This window comes from Streptopelia decaocto (genome assembly GCF_964273445.1).
Source record: "Streptopelia decaocto genome assembly, chromosome: 6".
NCBI classification, from domain to species: Eukaryota; Metazoa; Chordata; class Aves; order Columbiformes; family Columbidae; genus Streptopelia; species Streptopelia decaocto.
The window spans coordinates 39,035,009-39,059,207 of NC_138660.1; the positions used below are offsets into that span (position 1 = coordinate 39,035,009).

The 24,199-nt window shown below is 36.9% G+C and overlaps 1 protein-coding gene across 1 annotated transcript in view; it reads left to right on the forward strand.

The window, feature by feature from the left end:
• DNAH7 (dynein axonemal heavy chain 7) overlaps positions 1–24,199 on the forward strand; it is a gene marked incomplete at both ends in the record, with an annotated part of 98,012 nt that overhangs the window by 54,565 nt on the left and 19,248 nt on the right. The window contains 14 exons of the mRNA XM_082055980.1: positions 1,663–1,831; positions 4,321–4,447; positions 5,297–5,516; positions 6,567–7,439; positions 8,284–8,513; positions 9,595–9,925; positions 14,120–14,466; positions 15,549–15,729; positions 16,741–16,926; positions 19,032–19,195; positions 19,829–19,983; positions 20,904–21,094; positions 22,919–23,052; positions 23,723–24,058. Of these exons, the coding sequence (XP_081912106.1) occupies positions 1,663–1,831; positions 4,321–4,447; positions 5,297–5,516; positions 6,567–7,439; positions 8,284–8,513; positions 9,595–9,925; positions 14,120–14,466; positions 15,549–15,729; positions 16,741–16,926; positions 19,032–19,195; positions 19,829–19,983; positions 20,904–21,094; positions 22,919–23,052; positions 23,723–24,058 (3,644 nt within the window). The remainder of the gene's footprint in view (positions 1–1,662; positions 1,832–4,320; positions 4,448–5,296; positions 5,517–6,566; positions 7,440–8,283; positions 8,514–9,594; positions 9,926–14,119; positions 14,467–15,548; positions 15,730–16,740; positions 16,927–19,031; positions 19,196–19,828; positions 19,984–20,903; positions 21,095–22,918; positions 23,053–23,722; positions 24,059–24,199) is intronic.

A 24,199-nucleotide genomic window follows, 5' to 3' on the forward strand; every position in this document is an offset into this window, starting at 1 on the left:
CAATCCTGGGAAATTTCCTTAGGTGGCATTCCCGCCTAAGGGGAGGGCTTTGGCACAGACCTGCTGCTCCAAGAAGACCGCACAAAGGGAATCTTTGGCAGGAACCCCGTTTTATAGTCTGATCATATCTGCCTGTGGGCATTCCAGAAGCTTCTCGGCTTCTCTGGGCTCCTCCTCCTCTGCTACCGACCCTGTCAACCAACCCTGGGGCCCACAAAAGAGCCATTAACTGCCCCATTGAGGAAAAGGGAGATGTACAACTGCCACAGCAGTTCTCAGAGAGGAGGGGAGTGCAGCTGCCACAGTGAGCTTGTTTCTGGTATGAAATCAGTGTTGAGAAACCACCTTTGAGCATGAGATTGTACCAGGTGAACTCCAAGGTTCCTTCCAAGTGGGATAGTTCAATGATATTGGAAGCATTGAAGGAGATTTGAATCTTTTATGTTGTTGTGACTGCCCAGCCCTTCAGGATCAATGGAACTGAGAAGTTTGAGAAGATTAGAGTAGACCTTTTTTTCTTTCCCTCCAGCAAGCAAATCCTTTTTTCCCCTGTCTAGAACAGTTGCAATGAGACTGAAAATTGAAATCTAAGGAATTTCCATTATATCTTTTTTTTTTTCTTTTCAATCCAGATGATGGAAAAATTTAGCTTTTAGTGAAAATTTGAAAACTGTTATGTTTAAAATGCAGTGATAGATGTGTGTGATATAATACTGGTACTTTTAGGATGCCTGTAGACTTTTTTTATCTGCAACCTTGTTTTTTTCTTATTGTCAGTATTTCCTAGCTATTATTTAAGAAATGCTTCTTATCAAGAGCAAAATGTATTAATGTTAGAAGTCCATTTAAAGTTAAAATAATTTAAAGTCTTCCCCTGCCTCCTCCTCCAAGCTATTCTTTTAAAGATGTATTTTAGTCCAGTCTTAAAGATGTAAATGTACTTTGAAGGGATAAATTTTGTCTGATGTGTATTAGTCAAGAACACCTCAAGCTATTTCAGTACATGGCACAAACTGCAGTGCTTGACAAGGCCTATGATTTAACCTGTTTTTCTTTGGACCAAATTCTACCCTGTATCAGTTAGAAAATTAGAACAAAGGGGGATAAAAAGCATAAATGTGTTTCTAGAACTTGCATCGGTTGCATGAGTTAGTTGTGTGAAGGTGGTTTGTGATCAGCAGTGGCCCATACTTTAGGAACAGCAGTGCTGAGAAATATGTAATATTTGGCAGATTAAAAACCAGAACATTAGTCTTACTAAAGTTTTAGATTTTTGTGGGTCTTCCTGAGTATTAGTTTACCATCTTTCACTAAATACACTTAGAAATAAGAGGAGAAGCACAATGTTTCTCTCCTCTCTAGGTATGCTTTGAAATGGCTTTAGAGTGGTGCAGTTACTTCCTAAGTTTGACTTTTATTTAACCCAGCAGCAATTCCACTCAGAGCTTAGAACCTCTTTGCAAAACTGTGTATTTATGTGTATTACTTTTATCAGTTTTAGTGGGAGTGAACTGATGAGCAGGCAGAAAAAAGCAAAATGGTGGCATATATTCAGTAAAATAAATGCATGCAAAATCCTTGTTGGTTTTTTTTTTTGTTGTTGTTGTTGGTTTTTTTGTTGTGGGTTGTTTTTTGTTTGTTTGTTTGTTTGTTTGTTTTCAGATTGTGTTTGTAGATGATGTGAATATGCCAGCACGAGAGGTGTATGGTGCTCAACCACCTGTTGAGTTACTCCGGCAGTGGTTGGATCACTGGAATTGGTATGACCTGAAAGACTGCTCAATGATTAAACTTGTCGATATTCAGCTTGTATGTGCAATGGGACCACCAGGTGAGGTATGGGTATGATGCCCTTTTTGGGTATGGGTATGATGGGATGGGTATGATGTCCTTTTTCTTTGGTTTCCAAATGCTGAATGCTTTTCCATGCATAGTTTTACAATGTGGGTCTTTATGGTGGCAGATAGGATGCAAGGAACCCTTGCCTTGCAGGCAGCATGAAGAGCACTCTCCTAGTTAGAGTGGTTGAGGAGCAGCAGAGAGACTACATGAGCCTGTCAGGAAAAAGGGTGCTTTTCAGGAAGACAGAATGTATCTACAAAGTATTGATGAAATCCCTTTGGATTTATGAGACCTTCCATTGGCCTTCAGCTAATTTTATTCTTCTTCAAAACCTCGCTGAATAGCACTAAGTGACATTCTTAAGCTGGTAAACCTTACTTTACTTGGCTAAAATAAAGAAAAAAAAAAAGAAAAAAGAAAAAAAGTAAAGCATATGATGTAAAGCAGTCGTTATATTTCTGATAGCCTGCACACACATTGACTGTATGAGCTGTTGAGTTAAAAAAAAATATTGGGGTCTGGCATATTTGATCAGTTAAAAGTGAGGAATTAGTGTTTCTTTGATGCTGTTGTGTTTGCTTTTAAAGAATCTATACAACCTATTTCCTTCACTACAGCAGGAGTTGTGTAACAGAATTTCTTCTCACAGAATTATTCAGAGCTTCATCTCTGACATAGCCCCTAAAAATTTGTCATAGCTGAACGCATTTACAGTGTTTCATCAGGCTATGATTGGTGCTTTGCTTCTTGTTCCTGCTTTTGTAGGGTTGTTTGCACAGACATACACACACACTCAAAGGTGCCAGTGAACCTTCTCCACTGATGCTACCTTTGTTTGGAATGGTGACACATGCCCATGGGACAGGACTCTGTTGCTGTTTCACCTGCCTGGTTTCCTAAAGAAGCAAAACTGCTTCTGGCCATCATTGTAAACTGGGGGTAGTGTTCATCCACAGCTCAAAGCGCTTGATCGGTCTGTGGAATAGCCGCACAGAAGGAAACTGTGAAAGAATTTTAAAATTGTACATCTTCATTTTTCCTAAAGCTTAGGTGAAGTCATTACTTGTACTATGTTTGGGGTTTTTTTACATCAGAAACATCTAAAATGTCCCTTCATATGATGTTCCTGTTCCAGGGTGATAGTGCAGAAGTGACTTTCAGCTGCTCTAAAATTGTGTGTTTTCCTTTCTAAGGAGAAGTTTGTAGCTGATTTTGTTTGAGTTCTCTTCTGGGTGAAGAGTGAAAAATGGACTGATCAAATGTACAAGTTAAGGTCCTAACTATCTGTGTCAAATATTGCAATTCAGCTTCAGTCTGAAGAACTTACTTTAGTAGCTTTGTCCAGGAGGCTACTTCCAGGACTCACAAAATTATATTCTCCTTTCCAGCCTGTGTATATATTTTTTTTCTCCTAATAAGAAATTAAGATCTGAAATCTGTATGTCTGAACAGAGCTATTGAAGCAAATACAAAGCTATTTAAAGAACACTGAAAGCTATTTTGTTCAAGTTAGGCACAGATTTTATAGTTGGAAGTGATAATCTTTTGGGTAAAATTCATGTTTATATCCCAATTGCTTGCGTAATTTTACTGTCTATACACATGTAAACTTCAATAGCATTTGTGAACTGCTGTGTCTGAGAGATGACCTTAGTTGGGGTAGAAAGAGACAGGATGAACTGGCCTATTCAGCATGAAACACTGAGATTTCTCAGCAGACACTATTAATGCATATGCAGTTAAATACAGACAATCACTAGTTCTGCTGCAGTCTCAGGTGGCTGAATGGGAAACGGCTTCAGGCCAGGAGTATTTTAGTTTCCTTAGTGTAGGGTCATAACTGACCTATGAAGTCACATTTTTTAAAGGAACTTACCATGCTAATTGGGTTGCACTTTGCTATGCCCCTGGAGTTAGGGATGATATAGTAGATTGCCCACTTTTCAGCTACTTTTTTTTATCTGCTGCTGTAAGAAGGTTGAACACACTGTGCAGCAGCTTAGCCCTGAATTCTGAACAGAAGGAGAAAGTATCCAATAAATTTCTGGTTTATGTCCCCTTATTTCTACACATAGCTTCATTGTCCAGATCACAATCTAGTCATAAAAACTACTAACTCTAGAACTGGGAGAAAATTTACATGGAATAAAGTATACAGCATAACTTGTAGAGGTTTCTTTGACTGGGATGCTTTGAATATCAAGACCGTGGGTTTAAAGTTTTCTTTTATAACAGAAGCATAGTTTTAACATAGTGTCAAATCTATCTATCTGCAACTGAATGATATCAATCTTTATTTTACAGACCATTGGTTACAGGAGAGCAGATTGACACTGAGCTGCAGGTTGCTTTCATTAGGTTTATGCCAAGCGTGAGCCTTCTAGCTGAATCAAAGATCAATTTTAGAAACAAATGGCTAGGCTTTTCCTGTTTTCTTTTGAGTTTTTCTCTTATGTGTTGATGCTTTCTAATATCTAGGTGGTGGTCGAAACCCTGTAACACCACGATTCTTGCGACACTTCAATACAATTACTATTAATGAGTTTGATGACGACTCCATGTACACAATATTTTCTAGAATCTTAGACTGGCATCTAACAATATGGTAAGTGACATCAGTGTATTGGCAAAAATCAGTGTTTCAATAATGGTAGTAGGAAGTCTCCAAGATACGTTTGTAGGACACTACTCTTGAAAAGGAATTATAATCTTTTCTATTCTGTGCCTTTTGAGTTATTCATTACTCCACAGAAGCAGGGCTCAAAGATCTTTTTCCAAAGTCTCTCACAGAGGTTTGGATTCGACAAGGCTAATTCATTTAGTTGACATATTTCTGTAACACAGTATTCTTTGTATAATAAACAAGAATAGAATTTGGTTAATCATGATTCAAAGAATAGAACTGGAAAGTACTCTTAAATTTCCTGTAGCCTTTGCAAAGGCTTACTATTTATTTGGCATTTCACTACTGCATAATTTTTAACTCCACTTTTAGGAAAGAACTTCACCTTTCGTTGTCTCTCCATTCTGACAGCTAAGCTCCAGAAGATGCTCATACCCTGTTTCTAGGCTAAGTTTGTGATTTGACAGCTTCTGCCCCTTGGAGAGAGAAAGATCTCAGGAGACAGCAAAGCATGTTGGACCTGATTCCCCTGGTGCTGCTGTTAGTCATAAAAGTGAGGGAGGAGAAGAGGATAATTAGCTGTCTGACATAGCCAACATTGTCAGAATGGGCCACAGTTACCATATTTGATTTACAGAGTTAATCTGTTAATCCAGTGAGAGAACTAAGATCTGTAAAACTACCTGTGAGAAAGTAGAATCACAACTTAAAAATTGGCACAAACTTATAAGTAAATCAGTGTACATATGCACTATTATTTATTAATTGACATGCTAGTATGACGGAACTGCAAGAATCATTCTGTTCTTACAACCTTTTGTAACTTCTCAGTTATAGCTTTCCATCAGAATATGTAGCACTGACTCCACAAATTGTTAATGGAACCATGCGACTCTATAAAGAAGCTATGAAGAATCTGCTTCCTACTCCAGCCAAATCTCACTATTTGTTCAATCTCCGTGACTTTTCACGTGTTATTCAAGGTGTTTGCCTGTCAAGGCCTGAAACAACGGAATCTGCAGGAGTGATAAAACGTCTCTGGGTTCATGAGGTAAATTACCTAATACTAAGAAATTATTTTTATGATAAATAAGAAAAAGATGTGGATTTGTCTGTTAATCCTTTTGTGATGCCATCTCCTATTGGCCAATAGCTGTGAATGGGTAGCATGCTCCTGAGAAAGGATTTTGCATAGTGTATGGGCAGAAGAAATCAGACTTTTTCACAATATGGATCATATCTTAGTAGAAAAATTGACTGTTGATACCTTCAGTTTCACATGATTATGTTGATTTTGTTTTCTGTTGTTTCAGTTGTTTGGGTTTTTTTTGTTTGGTGTTCTTTGTTGGTTTTGTTTGTTTGTGTTTCTCTTCTGGGCTTCCTTTAGAAAAAATGATTGAGTTTACTGTCTTCAGCAAATGCTGTCTGTCTTGCAATCATATTAAGATAGACAGGCTGAAAGAGCTCAAGTGAAACATCCCTTTCAAAAACAAAAGGAAAAAGCCCCATGTAGCTGATAGCTGATCTTTGAGTGTTTTTCCTGGATTAAAAGAAAGCAAGGTCATTGACAATCGTCACCTTTTCAATTTTTAGCTCTAGTTCATAGAATCAAATCAGCATAAAGTGACCACAGAAGAGACCTTTGGTGATCATCCAGTCCATCATCCTTCCCCAAATCGGGATCACTTAAAGAAAGGAACAACGGTTAATTTGGAAGTGCTTTTTTATTGAAAATGTCTTACAGTTCTCTATGGATAAAGGATGTTCAGGCTTCCAGGCAATCTAGCTGTAGTGGAATGACCAACATGTTCCCTTCCTCTTTGCAGCAGCCTTTTATGCATTTATGTAATGTTTATAAATATATATGTGTGTGCATATGTGTTTCTGTATGAATTTTCATTGTAATTCAGAAGTCATATTACTGGGCTCAACTGTTTGAATTGATTCTAAGTATCCATTTTGGTCTTTCTGTGTAGTGAAGTTTCAGGTACTTTCTATTTTGAAGGCATTTTCAAAATTGTATTTATTTTGTCTTGTTTAAAATAAGTATACATTCCAAAGCAGAAGCAACTATTAAAATAATTATGTTTTTCTTCTACAGGTTCTTAGAGTGTATTATGATCGCTTGGTGGATAATTTTGACCGGACTTGGCTTGTTGGATTTATCCAAGAAGTAGTGAAAACTGACTTACATGAAGACTTTTATGAACTTTTCCAGCATCTGGACTTCAACGGTGATGGCAGAGTGGAAGAAGATGATTTACGTAGCTTAATGTTTTGTGATTTTCATGACCCTAAGAGAGATGACACTAAATACAGGGAGATAAGTGATGTGGATCAACTGAGATTAGTTGTAGAGAGTCACCTTGAAGAGTTTAATAACATAAGCAAAAAACCAATGAAGCTTGTCTTGTTCCGATTTGCTATAGAACATATTTGTAGAATTTCCCGTATTCTGAAGCAGCCTCGCAGCCATGCCCTCCTTGTTGGTGTTGGAGGGAGTGGTCGACAATCTCTTACTCGGTTAGCAGCCCACATGGCTGAATACAACCTTTTTCAGGTGGAAATAACGAAAAGTTATGGTGTTAATGAGTGGCACAGAGACTTAAAAGTCATTCTAAGAAAATCCACTGAAGGGGAAACGCAAGGAGTTTTCTTGTTCACAGATACACAGATTAAAAAAGAATCATTCTTAGAAGACATTAACAACTTCCTAAATGCAGGCGAAGTGCCCAACCTCTTTGCAGTAGATGAGAAACAAGAGATTTGTGAACAAATGCGTCAAGTAGATCGTCAGCGGGACAGGAGCAAACAGACAGACGGCAGTGCTATAGCTCTTTTTAACATGTTTGTTGATCGCTGTAGAGATCAGCTTCATATAGTCCTGGCAATGAGTCCCGTTGGAGACGCTTTCCGTAATCGCCTTCGTAAATTCCCAGCTCTTGTCAACTGCTGCACACTGGACTGGTTTCAGGTAAAACCAAAACTTTTCTTGAGCGTGTTCTCTAGCGGAAGTGCAATAGAAACATGACTCCAGCCGCTTTTGTAGCAAGTAATTCTCTTTGGTCAAGTTAGCACTGAAAGATATTCTAAATTTTCTTAGTGCCATGTTTCATATTGCTTACACCATTAGAACCTTTCTGATTGTAATAAAGGCTAGTACAGGCTGAATGCAAAATCATCAAGAAAATAACCTTCTGACTGTGGTATACAAGTCTTAACTGCATTAATATAGCACTGTGGATGTTACAGATTTAAATATGTAGTGTTTTCTTCTGTTAGCAGGACTACTGGTATCTAGGGTGCCAAAAAAGTTTGAAACTGAAATACTCATCAAAAAAACAGACATTTTTTGATGCAAAACACTGTATTTTTTTTCCCCACTGCTCTGCAATAAAACCATATTCTATCTGTTATGTGCGAAAGACCTTGGAATACTGAAGAGGTAGAATTTAATCATATCGAGAATCTGAGGAACTTGAATTTCATCAAGTTTTGAAATGTAGTACTGTATCTTTAAAGGTTATTCTGAAGAGGAAGAGCAGAGACAGTTACACACACATCTGAACATAGGGAAAATGAAAAATATTATTTTAGGAGCAGTATTTCTGTAAGATCAAATAAGACAGAGGGCTTGAACTGAATCTCTAAATAGTGTGATTCTTTTCAGTTTTGTTATTGCCCTGTTTGATTATCTGAAGTCATTCCTCTGTGCCTCTGTAATTTTATCCATGCAGTAAAGATAATTTGTTGAAAAATGTTTTGAGATTGAGTGTGAAGTACTGGGTAAGAGAAGTGCATTTATTCATTTGTTTTAGACGTGGCCTGAAGATGCATTAGAAGCTGTGGCCTCTCGCTTCTTGGAAGATGTAGAAATGTCAGAAGAAACTCGAAGTGGGTGTATTGACATGTGTAAAAGCTTCCATACATCTACCATCGTTTTATCTGACTTATACCATGCAGAAATGCAGAGACACAACTATGTTACACCTACTTCATACTTGGAATTGATCTCCACTTTTAAAAGTCTACTTGAAAAGAAGCGCAGGTAAGGATTTAGAATGTGGCCTTTTCTAGAGGAACTCAAGCTCACCAAAAATAGTATTTTCTGTCTCTTATAGCTAATCTGAACAAAACAAGTGAATGCTTCTTAGTTAATTTAAATTGATGGAATGGTAGATGGATAAAATGTCCTCTTATTGGGCAAAAGGTCTGACTTGGTGCTTGGTGTTCTCAAAAGATACTTGGATTAGACCACTACTAACATGCCTGTTGATGTTGCTCTATGTTGATGAATTACCGTGGTAGCATCATATCCATAATGCAGCCTCCTTACCATGCGGTTCTCTGGAGGCTGGAGGGAAGATGCCATCTGGGCAACCATCTTCCAAGTTGGTGAGTGTCATTTGCTTGCTGGCAGGGTTCAGCTGTGCTGTGGCTGTGCAGAAAGGAGCTCTGTGTGCATGTGCACATCTGTTCTGTTCTCATGGCTGCTCAGGAAAAGTTCCTTTTTCTTTTCTGTCCTCCTCATAGATACGACACTTCCATAACAACCAAGACAAGTGCATAATTTGATCAACAGGCTGTGTGAAACGCTGCACACAGCAAGAAATTTCAGGAAGAAAGGAATACAGTTTTGAATGTAGTGATCCAATGCCTTTGGAATTTCTTGATTCTGACACTGTTGGCTGTCCCCAGAGTCATTCACATTCTACTGCTGAAATGTTTTTCCCAATTCTGTTAATCCTCTTTCAACATCACCTCACCTCATAATCTTCATGAGTGTATCCCCATCTCCTCCCTCTCCTTTTCTTCTCTGTTACTCCTGTGCCATCTTCGTTTTGTAGCTCCTGCCAGCAAAGAGGCAGAAGCTTAACAATCACTTGTTTTTCTCTATGTGATCACTTATTTCTCTCTATCCAAATCTCTGAGTATACATAATGGCATTGTTCAAGACTACAGCTCAAGTAATCACTGCTAGTTTTACTGCTTGTTGAGCAGGTCAAACAAGATTGGCAGAGTTTGTTTGTTCAGAGTAGTGAGAAATTTGGGGAATGGATTCCAACGAATGAAGTGACCAAGTACTGATCAAATATCTTTATAGCGAGCTACTGTTTTATTTATTTCAGTAAGGTGAAGAAAATGAAAAGAAGATATGAAGTTGGCTTGGAGAAACTGGAATCTGCTGCATCTCAGGTGTCCTTGATGCAGGCTGAACTGGAGGCTCTGCAACCTCAACTCCGGGAAGCTAGCAAGGAGGTTGATGAGATGGTGGCTGTTATTGAAAAGGAATCTTTGGAAGTAGCCAAAACGGAACAAGTTGTGAAAGCTGATGAAGCAGTGGCAAATGAGCAGGCTATGGCTGCAAAAGCCATCAAAGATGAATGTGATGCTGACTTAGCACAAGCCATGCCATGTTTAGAAAGTGCTCTGGCTTCCCTGGACACTCTGACAATGCAGGTATGGCTAACTGCATGTTGACGTGCTAGAGAGGTATTCAAATATCCAAAGGCAGGGAATATCTACATTTTCAGATTTTACATTATACTTGCACAGTTTTATAATTTTAGAAACCTTTTGACATCTTTCAGTCTTAAAAAGCAAAATGCTATTTGTCTTTATATTCTAGTGAAAAATCCATAAGGATAAATTTTTCTGGAGTACAAGATCAAATATTATGCTAGACATTTCAAAATTTATAGCTACCTATATATATAGCCATCCTACCTTCCAGCAGATCAACACTCCCACCCAATTCTGTGTCATCTGCAAATTTACTAAGGGTGCACTCAATCCCCTCATCCAGATCATTGATAAAGAGATTAAACAGAAGTGGCCCCAATACTGAGCCCAAGGGAACACCACTTGTGACCAGTTGCCACCTGGCTTTGACTCCATTCACCACAACTCTTTGGGCCCAGCCCTCCAGCCAGTTATTATCCATCACAGCATACACCCATCCAGGCCATGAGCTGCAGCTTCTCCAGGAGAATGCTGTGGGATATGGTGTCAAAAGTTTTACTGAAGTCTAAGTACACAACATCCACAGCCTTTCCCTCATCTACTAAGTGGGTCACCTTGTTGTAGAAGGAGATCAGGTTAGTCAAACAGGACCTGCCTTTCATAAACCCATGCTGACTAGACCTGATCGCATGGTTTTCTTGTATGTGCCATGTGATGTCACTCAGGATGATCTGCTTCATGGCCTTCCCCAGCACCGAGGTAAGACTGACAGGTCTGTAGGTCCCTGGATCCTCCTTCTGGCCCTTCTTGTAGATGGATGTCATGTTTGACAAATCCAGTCAACTGGGACCTCCCCAGTTAGCCAGGATTGCTGATAGGTAATGGAAAGTGGCTTAGTGATCACCTCGGCCAGCTCCCTCAGCACCCTTGGATGTATCCCATCTGGCCCCATAGACTTGTGGGTGTCCAAGTGGTGTAGCAGGTCACTAACCATTTCCCCTTGGATTATTGGGGCTTCATTCTGCTCCCCATTCCTGTCTTCTGGCTCAGAGGGCTGTGTATCTGGAGCACAACTGTTCTGACTACTCAAGACTGAGGCAAAGAAGGCATTCAGTAGCTCACCCTTTGCCTCATCTTCTCTCACTATGTTTCTCCCTGCATCCATCAGGGGATGGAGATTCTCCTTAGCCCTCCTTTTGTTGCTGATATATTTATAGAAACATTTCTTGTTGCTTTTAGCAGTGGTAGCCAGGCTCAGCTCTAGTTGGACTTTGGCCCTTCTGTTTCTCTTCCTGCATAACTTCACAGAATTCTTGTACTCCTCTTGAGTAGCCTGCCCCTCCTTCCAAAGGTTATAAATTCTCTTTTTATTCCTAAGTTCTGAGTCTATAAATGGAGGTTGAAATCCAGTGTCTCGCCATGTTAGGGGACCACTCTTGATAGGAGTATGACAGTGGAGGCAGCCACCTTTGGTTTTATGGACATTCAGTTTTTCTTTGCCTGGATAATGTTTTGCTCATGGTGGGATGAAAGGACATCTCCGAGATTGTAAGAGTGAGAATGTGCTGTGTGCTTCAGCAGTTCGTGCTGAGAACAAGATTTTAAAAAACTTTCAAGGAAACCTTAGAAAGCAGGGGGTTTGTTATCTGCAGCTGTTGTTTGCTATCAAAAGTTTTAGGTTCTGGCACTGTCAGATCATTGGCATGCTTTGTGAAAATAGGAGATGGCTATTTAGTCACTTCAAGACAATTGCATGATGGTTGTGAATAACAAGACAAGAACAAGGCTTTGAAGGCTAATGCAATGATCCTTGAGCTGCTGTCAATGCTTAGTGCCTCCAAGAGGGGGTATTATAATTCAAGTGGGAAGAAAAAAAAAAAAGGTAGGTAGTTCCAAGGAGAAAAAACAGAGGGTTTTTTCCTCAAACTTGTAGTTGAATAGCATGATGAACACAAAAAATAATAAAATCTGTGTGTAGAGGAGCTTAGAGTACCTGTGGAGGACTGTTGGTTTTGATTCAACCTTCACCTTGGCCACCACTGGTGGAAAGCAGAGCGGGACACACGTTGCAAATTGTTCCATAAACAAAGTGTTTTGTTTGGAGAAAAAGATCTCTACATAATTCAGTACTTCTGAGATTAGTACCTTAAGTGACAAGAAACTGTGAGCCTTTTATGGCTTGTTGTTCAGCAAGGATGAGAAAAAAGTATAACAGTTTTAAGTGTTATTTTGCTGTTGACATCTAAGTTTTGTAGAAATACACATGCAAAGACACTGAAATTTAGAACTAGGCAGAGACCTCTGCCAGTCATCATCTTCCACTTGTAATCTGTTTCACTTTACACACTTATCATTTAGAAGATTTTCCTGGTGTTTACTATCAATCTTACTCATTACAATTTAACCTTGTTTTCTGTCCTGCTCCCTGTGGACATGATTCTTTACCTTTTATACAGTTAAAGACTTTCCTCCTTGATGTCCCCACCCTCAGTTTTCTGAAAGCAAGTCATCACTATTCATTTAGACTTTTGTCACAAATCAAGTGAGCTTTTCTGGTTATCCTTTCTGTACCTTCTTCATACATTCAGTTTAGGTGCATTGCCCAAGGCTGAATACAAGATTTCAGCTGTGGTTTGCTGAATGCTGTGTAGAGTAGAGGAGGATTATTGATGTGTAGTTTGTCATTCATGCTACAGCTGTATCGTTTCCTGAAAATCACAATTATATAATAATTGCTTTCCATTTTCTTTTTGTGCTAGTTCTTTAGCTATAGTTTTCCATTTCTGCAATTTAATATATTCTCTTTTCCATCATTCATTTCAGTAATGAAAATATTGCATAGGTCTGGACCTGCACGAGCTGTGTCAAATCTTTGCTGTGTTTTGTGTGGTTGTAGGTGTTGTTTTTTTGTTGTTTGGTTGGTTGGTTTTGGTTGTGTTTTTTGTTTGGTTTGGGTCTTGTGGTGGTTTTGTGGTGGTGTTTGGTTTTGTGGTTTGTTATTTTGCTGTTGTTGTTGGAGGGGTTTTGTTGTTTTTCCTTGTAGGTCCAGGAAAAACAACAGTTGCAAGGAAACTTGTTGTCATCCAGCCTTAATGTTTCACTTTTGTTTGTGGCACAAATGAATGTTCCCAGAACTCAAAAGATACAGCTTTCTATCCAAATTGCCAAGGTTTTAGACCTCAAAGAAACCACGGGCTAGCTCTCAAAATCTAACACTATTTGGCAAGATACACACAAGATTCTAGAAATCCTTGAATTTATTGGAGTATGGATTCTGTGAGAAAAGCTCTTAGAAAGACTATTTGAATTTCCATGCAGAGTTATTCTTTGGAAAGAGTAAGAGAGATTATTCTCCATAAACCTATAGATTACAAACCTCTTGCTTGATTAGTTGTACAAATATGTGTAGAAGTGTTTCATTCTTATGTATTATTTTTCTATATTTGCAGTTAAAACTTTGCTTATTCATTTCCTGATATTTCTTAGCATGTCAATACTCCTTACCTAATAGTTTTCTTCCTTTTAGCTGCCACTCCCCTCATTAAGCTCACTCAGGGAATTTAATAACTAACCAGAATACAAATTGATTTGTTTTCTGCACTGGAGACCAGAGATCTTTAGTTTTGAGTCAAAGGAAGCTTTTACCTTGTTCTCTTCAATCTCCTAATGCAGTGCTGATGTGATCCTGTCAGCTTGGAAGTGTGTGTTAGAGCCTGAACTGAAAGGTCGAGTGTAATGCTGGAACAGCTGAACTCCAGCACTGTGATGCAATGCCCACTGCTGAATTAGGAGCAGAAAAAGTACAACTGAAAATGAATTGCATATAAGAAGTTTTTGCTTCCTCTAAACTGGTTGTTGACTAGATTTCAGATATTTTTGTTTGGATGTCAGTGTTAGTTTAATCTGCATAACACCTTGAAGAAAGGACTAGAAAGAATGGAAAAAAAAAAAGAAATAAATTTTTCTATAAATAAATTTAGATATATATGTATGGACCATGCAGGCTTGTCCTATGAACATGAAATTACAGTGTATTTAAAAAGATTGACTAAGGATAGCAAATGTATATGGCAAAATGTTATCTTGACATAAAAAGTATTATTATTTCTTTTGTAATAGAAGAATTAATCCACCTATGTTCAGAGCACTCAGGGTATTGCTGTTTTTTTTAATTATTATTCTTCTTTTAAGGATATTACAGTGGTTAAGTCCATGAAGAGCCCTCCCGCTGGTGTCAAGCTTGTAATGGAAGCTATATGCATCCTTAAAGGCATCAAGCCAGATAGGATTCCAGATCCAGGAGGTTCTGGTAAAAAAACTGAGGATTTCTGGGGTCCTGCTAAGAGACTTCTGGGTGACATCAGATTTCTTCAGTCTCTTTATGAATATGACAAGGATAACATTCCCCCAGCTTACATGGCCGTCATAAGAAAACGGTATCTTACGAATCCTGAGTTTGTACCAGAAAAAATTCGAAATGCTTCCACAGCAGCAGAAGGTCTGTGCAAGTGGGTCATAGCCATGGACGCTTATGATGTGTAAGTATGCATAAAAATTCTTAAAAAAGAAAAAAAAGTTAAAATACATTTTATTAAAGAGATCAGTTTAACACCAAAAGAGATGTGAAATTATGCCTTACTAGTGGGAAACTTGTGCAAACCAACTGTCATAAGATACCTGATGTTAAGGTGTAGAGCCTGATTTTTCACTTCTGAATTTTTCTCGGAAGACATGGGAGAAAAGATCTCTTCAGTTGGCAAATAAAGTTAACTTCTTTTTACGGTGTTGCAATTTGAAAGTTCAGTCGTGGTAGGGAATGCGTGCATTCATTTGAGAGAAGATTTTGTTATTGGACTGAAAGCTTAGTGAATGCATATTTGGTAGAGTTCTCAATTTGAGAATGACTATTAACATTGTAAGTATCAGTTGTTAGAAAACTAACTAAAAAGATGGTCTTTAAAGGAGAACTGCAACTTAGAGCAGTACAAGAGGGGATTAATTAATTATGAGGCTAATACTTGTGAAATACTGTTTCAGTTGAGCATAGGGACATTTTAGCCTATTTTCTTGCTGCTTGTTTTTGGAAAGATAAACAATATGTTTTCAGTTATATGTTACTTCAAATATTTTCCTCACAAAAATATCTCTGTAAAAGACTGCAGTCCTCAAAACTGGAAAAAAGATCCCTGAATGTGTAAAGCTGTTAATTTTTTATTTTGTGTACACAGTTGCCTGTATGTATGTGTGCAGCGTCTGTGAGTGTTACTTAATATATTGATTATTGATGTGTTTCTAATGGCACAAATCCATGATGGATTCTCAGTTGTGGTGAAAGGGGACACAGCTTGGATGTGTAATCTTTTTTGCCTTTAGTCATTACCTGTTATTACAGAAAAAAATGCAGAAACTGCATAAATCAATCAGTATCAGTATAGAAACAAATGATTAAGTAAAATCCAATTGTCTTCAGGTATCATGAAAGTATGGAAGGGAATCCTGCATGAGCTACTGAGTTGCTGAGGTTTCTCTTCATCTCTCCTATGTTCATTTTTTTTTAATAGTAACCCTGAAGTTAGGGGGGATCTTTCAGATGTTTAATATGTTCTTTGACTTTATTCAGAGTGTCAAAAAATGTTGCACCCAAAAGGCTGAAGCTGAATGAAGCTGAAGCAGAACTGAAGATTGCTATGGATAGTCTAAGAAAGAAACAAGCAGACCTGAAGGAGGTTCAAGATAAACTGGCTTTACTCCAGCAGACACTGGAATCCAAGAATCAGGAGAAGGCTGACTTGGAAAGTCAGGTATATAATGTAAAAGATGAACTGACATCCAGACAAGTTATTTAAAATTTGCTTCTTTTTCAAATGGTATTTTTCCTTTTCACTGCCAATACTTTCAACAAGTCAAACTTTTAGATAAGCATCTTCTTATTTTGGTGTAATGGTCTTAGTTATAAATGGGCAAATCATGGAGAATAAATGAATAAATGTAGTAGAAAATGTAGATGTTCTGAATATACCAAGTGATATCCCTCTCCTACATAGTCATTCATATTGGCTTTCTTGTGAGGAGATAAATTTTCAGTGATTATACTAGGAGTTTGATTCACCTATGAACTTGCAAGTCAGTACATTGGAAGCTTTGAAAGTCTAATGCAGTTTTGAAAATGTTTCTGGTAAGCTCTGTTCCTGACTGCTGAATAACTGTTATGTATGCAGAAAGAGACCTTTTTTGTTTTTTTTAAGATTTGCAGTACATCATCTTACATCCTCTTGAGCTTCTTTTTTCTTTTTTTTTTTTTTTTTTACAAAATAGTATTGGCATTTGAAATGGAGTCATAATTCTTGTCTGTAGTTAGTCAGCTCTTGGAGTGCTTCTTCTGCATACTGATGGGGTTTGGAAGCAGAAGGGAGGGACTCCACCAGCAGTTGTTCCTGTGGCGTCAATTGGCTGCATGGTTACCAGAAGAGAGGATTGTAACAGCAACAAGAGTTGGCATCATCATATGGTGTTTGATCATTTCTTTGCCTATATTTTCCATATTGCATCAGGAGCTAATTTGAATTGTGTGTGTTACACTGATCACCTTCCTTTACTTGGGTGAAAATATAGCTGAATAGTACTGTACTGGTACTGAGATTGTTTTTGTTCTTTAACCATTTCCATTATAATAAGAAGGTGTTTCCTTTCTATTTAATGAAATTACTAAAGAAAATATCTACACAGGAAAATAATCCTTGAATGCTTTTAATCTTTGTAAAATGAGTGCAAATTGATCATGTAATATAATCAGCAATTTTTCTCGTTCTGAGGTTGACTTGTGCAGCAAGAAACTAGAGCGAGCAGAACAATTGATTGGTGGCCTTGGGGGTGAGAAAACTCGCTGGCAAGAGACTGCTTTGCAGCTGGGAAGGCAGTACACCAATTTGACTGGTGATATACTTATTTCCTCAGGAATTGTAGCTTACCTAGGAGCCTTTACATCCAGCTACAGACAGGTATTATGTACAGTGGTTTTGTCTCTATGTTTTGTAGCAATCTAAATTTTATTAATTCTAAATTTTATTAATTTTTCTTTTAATAGAAGTTCTATATTTTCAAATTATGTTTTAGCAGAATTCATAAGTGGAACTGAAACTGTATTGTAGGCTTTTGAGTATTGTTGATAAAGCTCATGGAGGAAATTCTTCCTTCATTCTACTGTAAAGTACTTATTGCGGTGTAAAGTGTGGAGTTGTTCGGTTGCTTTTCTTCTCTAAAGCAATTGCCGGTAACCTTATACCTCATGGCTCAGGTTGCTTCTATTCCATTCAGTGGCCAAATTCTTCTTGATTTCACAGAGGTCAGAATGAGCTTCTATTTCAGCAGCAGCACAATTAAGCAAGTTCTGAAAGTGCAGTAATTCTGTACAAAAAGAGACAAAGATACAGTAGCTCAATAACATAGCAGATTTGTATCTGTAGCTTGTAGTGAAGTAAAAAGGGATTCTGAATACAAAAAATATTTTTTTTGATGTGGCAACTGACTTTAGATACAACAATGTTTGGATGTCAAAATTACCCTGACTTTGACCACAAAAACCTGCCACTGAATTCAGCCATTTATTCTGAAAATCAGGTTGAGTGTTTCAAATATGGCTAAAAAAAGAGAGAGATTAAAAAAAAAAAAAGTGTACCTCATTTGAACACATAATTTGGATATAATCCTTATTTCTGTTTTTCCTTCAATGTACCTCCTTTGAGGTACTATTTTCTTCATAATGCCCATGCCATGATGTTATTATTTTAAAACTTGACAGAGTGAGAGTTTATGGGGTGAGTATTTATAGCATAAATAAATAACAGTTTTTACTGAGTCAAATGACATAATTCGGAGGGAGTGTTCTCTTTTCTGCTTACAACCTGCACTGTGTAGAACATTGCACCTGGGTAGGTAGGGGCACTTTTGGTGAAACACCCTCAGGGGTGCTGAACTGTATTCCAGGCACGTGTAGCTACAGGTGCAGATGATCTTCATAAGAGGCAGAGACATCTGCATGAATATTCACTATAAATTAATCTGTAGTGATTTCACTAAAAATTTTAGTGTAATTTCATTCTGTCTGGCTGCAGAGTTGCTTTCTCTGTGCAACAGTGGGTCTGGATTCCTGGTTGCTTATTCTGACTCTGATGATTGTGCAGACACAGATTAGACAGGTCTCTCTTTGAGAAATTGTTGTATAGATGCTATCACTGTTGTGTGGTTCCTCATTGCTTCTGCTGCTATGGTTTTTGTTTCAATAAGACAAAAAGTGACTTTGGGAATAAAAGTGAGCTTTGGGAATATGAACTTTGTTTTATGCAAATTGATGGATCATTCATTCACAACCTCTGGGAATGTCTGTAACCCTTGGACTATTTCCTTGAACAGTGAATATCTGAGTTTTGTTGTTTGAGGCTTTGCCAGCTAATGTTTTGTTTAGAATACTATAGCATATTTCTTTGAGTTTATACAAAGCTTTCATACAAGATTATGCCTTTCAGATGAACATGGTATTTCTATATATTTTCCTTCTTTAGAGGCATTCTTCCTAGTGGAATACACTTTTTCGTTTACATCTTTGAAGGTGTGTGTCTTGATTATTACTGTGCACCATACAAACATGTATAGTTTACACAACTGTAGTGAGTTAGATGATACAGGGAACAGTGAATTGTGAAAAGCAACTCTTAATGATGGTTACATTTGGTTAAGTCCTGACAAGTGCTCATTATGTCTATCCTTACATTAAATAATTAAGATACTTTTTTTTTACTTAGAATATCTGCATTTGTTCTACACTAATTATGTAGTATAGAAGGCTACCACTGAAATGGTAAATAAAAACATACCAAGGCACTGACCAAATAAACATATATTTCATACATAGAAATCACATACAAAGGCATTTTTAAGATACTTTTTAGACATTTTATCCAGAAGGATTAATTTCTTTCTATTTGAAGATATAGTGATCTTGTACATAGTAATTGTTATGGGAAATGGGTTGAAAAATATGTATTTTTTAATAGTTTGAAAATTTTGTGAATACAGGGAACTTAATACTTGTTTTCTTCTTCTCTAGATGCAAACTAAAGAGTGGACATTGCTATGTAAAACAAAAGACATTCCTTGTTCTGATGATTTTTCCTTAACAAATACCCTGGGAGAACCAGTGACAATCAGGTCTTGGACTATTGCTGGACTGCCTTCTGACATGTTTTCTATTGATAATGGCATCATTACCTCGTAAGTAAAAAAACAAACAAACAAAAACCCAACAAAAACAATTACAATTAATAATTTTCATTAAACAGCTTTTCACAACATGCTTTTCAGGTTTTTATTTTTATAGACAGTTTTCTGCTATATATCCAATGTAACAACCGGAGTTACAAAATGACTATAACGTTTAAGCTTGTAAGAAATACTAGTAATCCTTTGTAACTTGATAATGTCAAGGTTTTAAATCTCTGAATTCAGCCCACTCCTTCCCCTTCTCTTCTCCACTTTCTTTTTTTTGACAAACATACTGCACACTGGATTCACTTTAAAACATCTTAAAATGCTTCAGGAATAGAATTTTAATACTATTCTTGTGGTACAGTCAGTAGATAAGGAATTAATTCTCCTTTCAAAAGTTAAAGCTCCTTGATTTTGAAGAAATATGCTAGCTTTTTTTAAACAATGACCTTTAAGATTCATCTGTCTGCTGGTCAATTCATCAAGGATTGTGCCCAAGGATGTGCCTGTTCATACTGTTTCATACTGATGTGCTTTTGTTTTAATGCTAGAGGGAATAAATTGCCTTAAGAAGTCCTTTTAGGTAAACATTTGAAGACCTTATGCCTCAGTTTTGAAAGTTTGTATTTTTCCCTTCAGGAATGCAAGAAGATGGCCTCTGATGATAGATCCTCAGGGTCAAGCAAACAAATGGATAAAGAACATGGAAAAAGCCAATAACTTGCATGTGGTCAAACTCAGTGACCCTCAATTTGTTACAACACTGGAAAATTGCATTCAGTTTGGAAGTCCTGGTAGGTTGGCTAATGAAAGTGTGAATTACAGAAGAATCTGGAGGGGTCACAATTAGCTAAAAAATGAAACTCCACTGATAATCAAATGTTATCATAGTTAAGGAAAACTGAGAAATTTCTCTCTCATTTTGAATCACATCAGTTCTATAGTAATGGAAGTCCTCAGCCCAGGTTACAAGATACTTCTTACACAATACAATGCTCCATTTAATTTGTATCTTTTGATTGCTTTATTAGATTTGCCATGCTTTTGTTTTCATATTACAATAGTGTTATTTCTAAAATGTAGTGTTGTTTTTATTTGGCTTTTCTAGAACATCAACACCAGATTGCTAGGCTGTGATCATTAATGACTTTAATATTCTCTGTAGGATCTTTATTGCAAGTAGTCATTATTAGCTTGAAATAGAACTAAATTAATGAAATACAAAGTTACAACTCCAGCTATTTTTCAATTATTAACCAGACTACAAGTAAATAAAAGGATTATTTATTATCCATTATTTATTTATTGATTTTTATGATCCCAAATGCTTACAATGAAAACAGAGGCAGACTTAGTTACCCCAAGTTATTTCTGTGGTGTGTGGCATTTAATTTGTTGTTACTTCCCTTTTTAAAAATGGTAACCTTCAACTGCTTTTCTAAACCATTGGCAGCAGTAATAATGATAGCATTTTAGTGGCTTTTTTTGCAAACTGGTATACTATTTAAAAGAAATGAAAGGTACATTTTGTTGATTCATTTTTCAAGCAGCCAAATACTCTCAGAAATGTTAATCTTATCTCTAGATGTTGCTCAATTAATTTTTCTATTGTTTACACACAGTAAATACACATGATACCTATGTATTCAAAAGAATAGTCAATTATTAATATAAATGCCAGGAAAGTCCTACTAATTCTTATGTTATTTTGAAGTGCTACTGGAGAATGTTGGAGAAGAACTTGATCCTATCCTAGAGCCACTGTTGCTCAAACAAACATTTAAGCAGTCAGGGAGCATATGCATCTGCCTTGGAGACTCCACTATCGAGTACGCTCCTGAATTCCGTTTTTATATTACAACTAAGTTGAGAAATCCACATTATCTTCCAGAAACATCTGTTAAGGTGAGAACTTGCAAAATGGATGTGCAAATCTGTTTTAATTTTTAAATTATTCTGTTTTTAAAATCGAGGAAGAATTTCTGGCATTTGCTTACTCCTCCCCTGGCAACACTGGGGTTTTTTTTCACACTGCTGGAAGACTGGTATCATGTGCTGACATTGCTCAGGTCTTATACTTCACCTTGCTATGCTGTCATTCTTTCATACTGTCAGGAATTTAATTAATGAATTGATTTTAACACCTTTCCCAGTCTGTATCTCCTGATGCTATTTGGTCACCTTTTATTATAAAAATATTTACAAGGACTTACTGTAATAGTCACCTCACATGCAACATCCTCATTAGGCTTTCACATTCATGATTTTTAGCCTTAGTGTAGTTATGAATGGTAGTCTGAGCAATTCCTGGCATTGTGCCTTCTTTATAGCAGAAAATGTATTTACAGAATTATATATTTGATAACTATAGCTATTCCTATTTTTCTGTTAGGACAAAAAAATAGTTGGTTTCCTGCTTTATGGAACAACATTGGTGTTTCAGTCTTTGTGAAGTTGCTTGGGAGATGTATTCCCCCTTTTATTTATTATTCTTTTTGAAGAACTGTTTATAGAAAAGTATTACATATGTCCACCGTGGTTTAACATTGACTGTACTGAAACACAAAACCTTGAAATCAAAACTTTTAAAACCATTATGAATGTCAGTAAAATGAACAGAAAGTTGTTTCAACAGTGAAGGAGTACTGCTGCAGGGAAAATGGACAAGAGTTAATGAAAGGGAATAACTTCTGTTCATTTCAGTGCAAGAACACAGATATGCTATCTGTCCTCCAATTTTTTTTTTAAGATGAGGCTTACTCTAACAAAAAACCATGACTGATGTATTTTAAGAAAGTTAAAATACTACCCTTCCTAACTTTGCAAGCAAAACTCATGAAAAAAAAGCCTCAAATATTTGGCCAACTTTGAGATGTCATTAGTGGCAGAAGCAGATCAAGACCAATTAACTTCACAGGTATTATATTCCATATTCTAACAAATCACTATGTTCAAGGCAAATATTCTTCTGAAACACAAGTCAATATTATCCATACCCACCAAAAAACCCAAAGAGAATCTGTAGTCACTATTTCAATGAATTGAAACCAATATTTTCATCAGTCTTTATGATGGGTAAGTAGATTATTTTCTTGGTTTTGAACTCCATGCATCAAACTATTTTCTAGCCTCTGCTAGTTAAACTATTGCTTCCCTTTCTCCTGTAAAATATTGTCCATTTTGTCTCTTCTTCAGCAAGAACACATGGGCTTTTCCAGATACATTTTAAATATGGCATGGGAATACTTTTAAACAATAAGTGATTTTTCCAGTCACTTTCCAATGAAAAAGTGAACATGATGCTATCCTAATTCTAGGATAGTAATAAGGATACTAATATCCCTGTAGTAATAGTGCCACAAATTGCATGTGAACAAGGCTATTAAAGAGAGAAAACTTAGGCAGCAGACATAATGATGTTCATTTTTGTTATATGGACCAGTCACCTGAAGCACTGATATTCAAAGTTTCCATGTACAGAGGAAAGAATGAAATTCTATAAATTCTTGTCATGAATATTTCATGTTTAATTTTCCTTTAGTGTTTAATTTTCCATGTTAAGCCTGGAGTTTGCTTTCCAACTCATCAGCTTAAACTCTCAGCTGTAATTCATTTCCTCTCCATGTTTGGTTGAGCATATGACATGGTCTTATACTAACTTCATCTTGTAGATGAAGCAGCATTTTAATTGCATCTGTGCTGTCTTTCCAAACCTGTTTCTTCTACCAGGTGACATTATTGAACTTCATGATAACTTCAGAAGGAATGCAGGATCAGCTGCTGGGAATTGTAGTTGCAAGAGAAAGGCCAGATCTTGAAGAAGAAAAACAAGCCCTCATCCTTCAAGGGGCTGAGAATAAAAGGTATTGAGAGAGGCTCCCTTGCTAGGGACAGATGCAGGTTGCAGTTTAAGGAAATACAATAATGGGAAATATGTTTCAGAGACGATATTTTTGTTTGATTTAACAGGAAATTCAAGACTGTCCAAACTTAGACTTCTGCTGGTTTCTAGGCTGATTTGGGTGCATGCTCTTACTCATATTCCTATTGGTTGTGCCTTTCTTCTTCTGATGCCGTTTCCTATTTCTGGTCTTATTAGAAAATGCTAAAGAGCTGAATTGTGCATTGTGTAATTGCAAAATTTAACTCTTGATCCTGTCCTCTGTCTGTTTTTACATGTCCCTTCCATGATGTTGGCATGCAATTTGCTGTCCTTGCAATTTTGGATTAGATACTAAAGGCTGTGTGTTAGATTTGCACTGATTGTACACACCAAAGGGCATCTTTCCTTGTGGGTCAAGGCATGAAATGTACTGTAGTCCAAGTGGTTTGTCACTTCCTCCCTTGACCATTCATTTTTAGCCTGAAAGTGGCTACTTTTTCTTAAATTTAAGGGAAGGTTTAATGAGGAAAAAAGGTTTTGCTATTTAAGTGACATATCATGAATAGAAGCTATATGTTGTCTTGTTTTGTAGAAACTAACAGAAAACAGCTGTAATTTTCATATGTGAAAAATCTTCTATAATATTTTAGGCAGCTAAAAGAAATAGAAGACAAGATTTTAGAAGTTCTTTCAGCCTCAGAAGGAAATATTTTGGAGGATGAAACTGCTATTAAGATATTGTCATCTTCCAAAGTTCTGGCTAATGAGATTTCTGAAAAGCAAGCTGTAGCTGAAGAGACGGAGAAGAAGATTGATGCTACTCGTATGGGCTATCGGCCTATTGCCATCCATTCGTCAGTCCTGTTTTTTACGATTGCTGATCTAGCCAACATTGAGCCCATGTACCAGTATTCACTCATGTGGTTCATTAACCTTTTCATCATGTCTATAGATAATTCAGAGCAATCAGAAGTTTTACAAGCAAGGTAAGAGTGATAATTTGCCATTTGGAATTGGTGATCTATTAATAGTTAATTCAGAAATGTTACTGTAGTTTCTCCAAAGTCTGTAGTCTCAGCCACTATACTTTGAAATGTTTTTTGGCACATTTGTATGTCAGATACTGT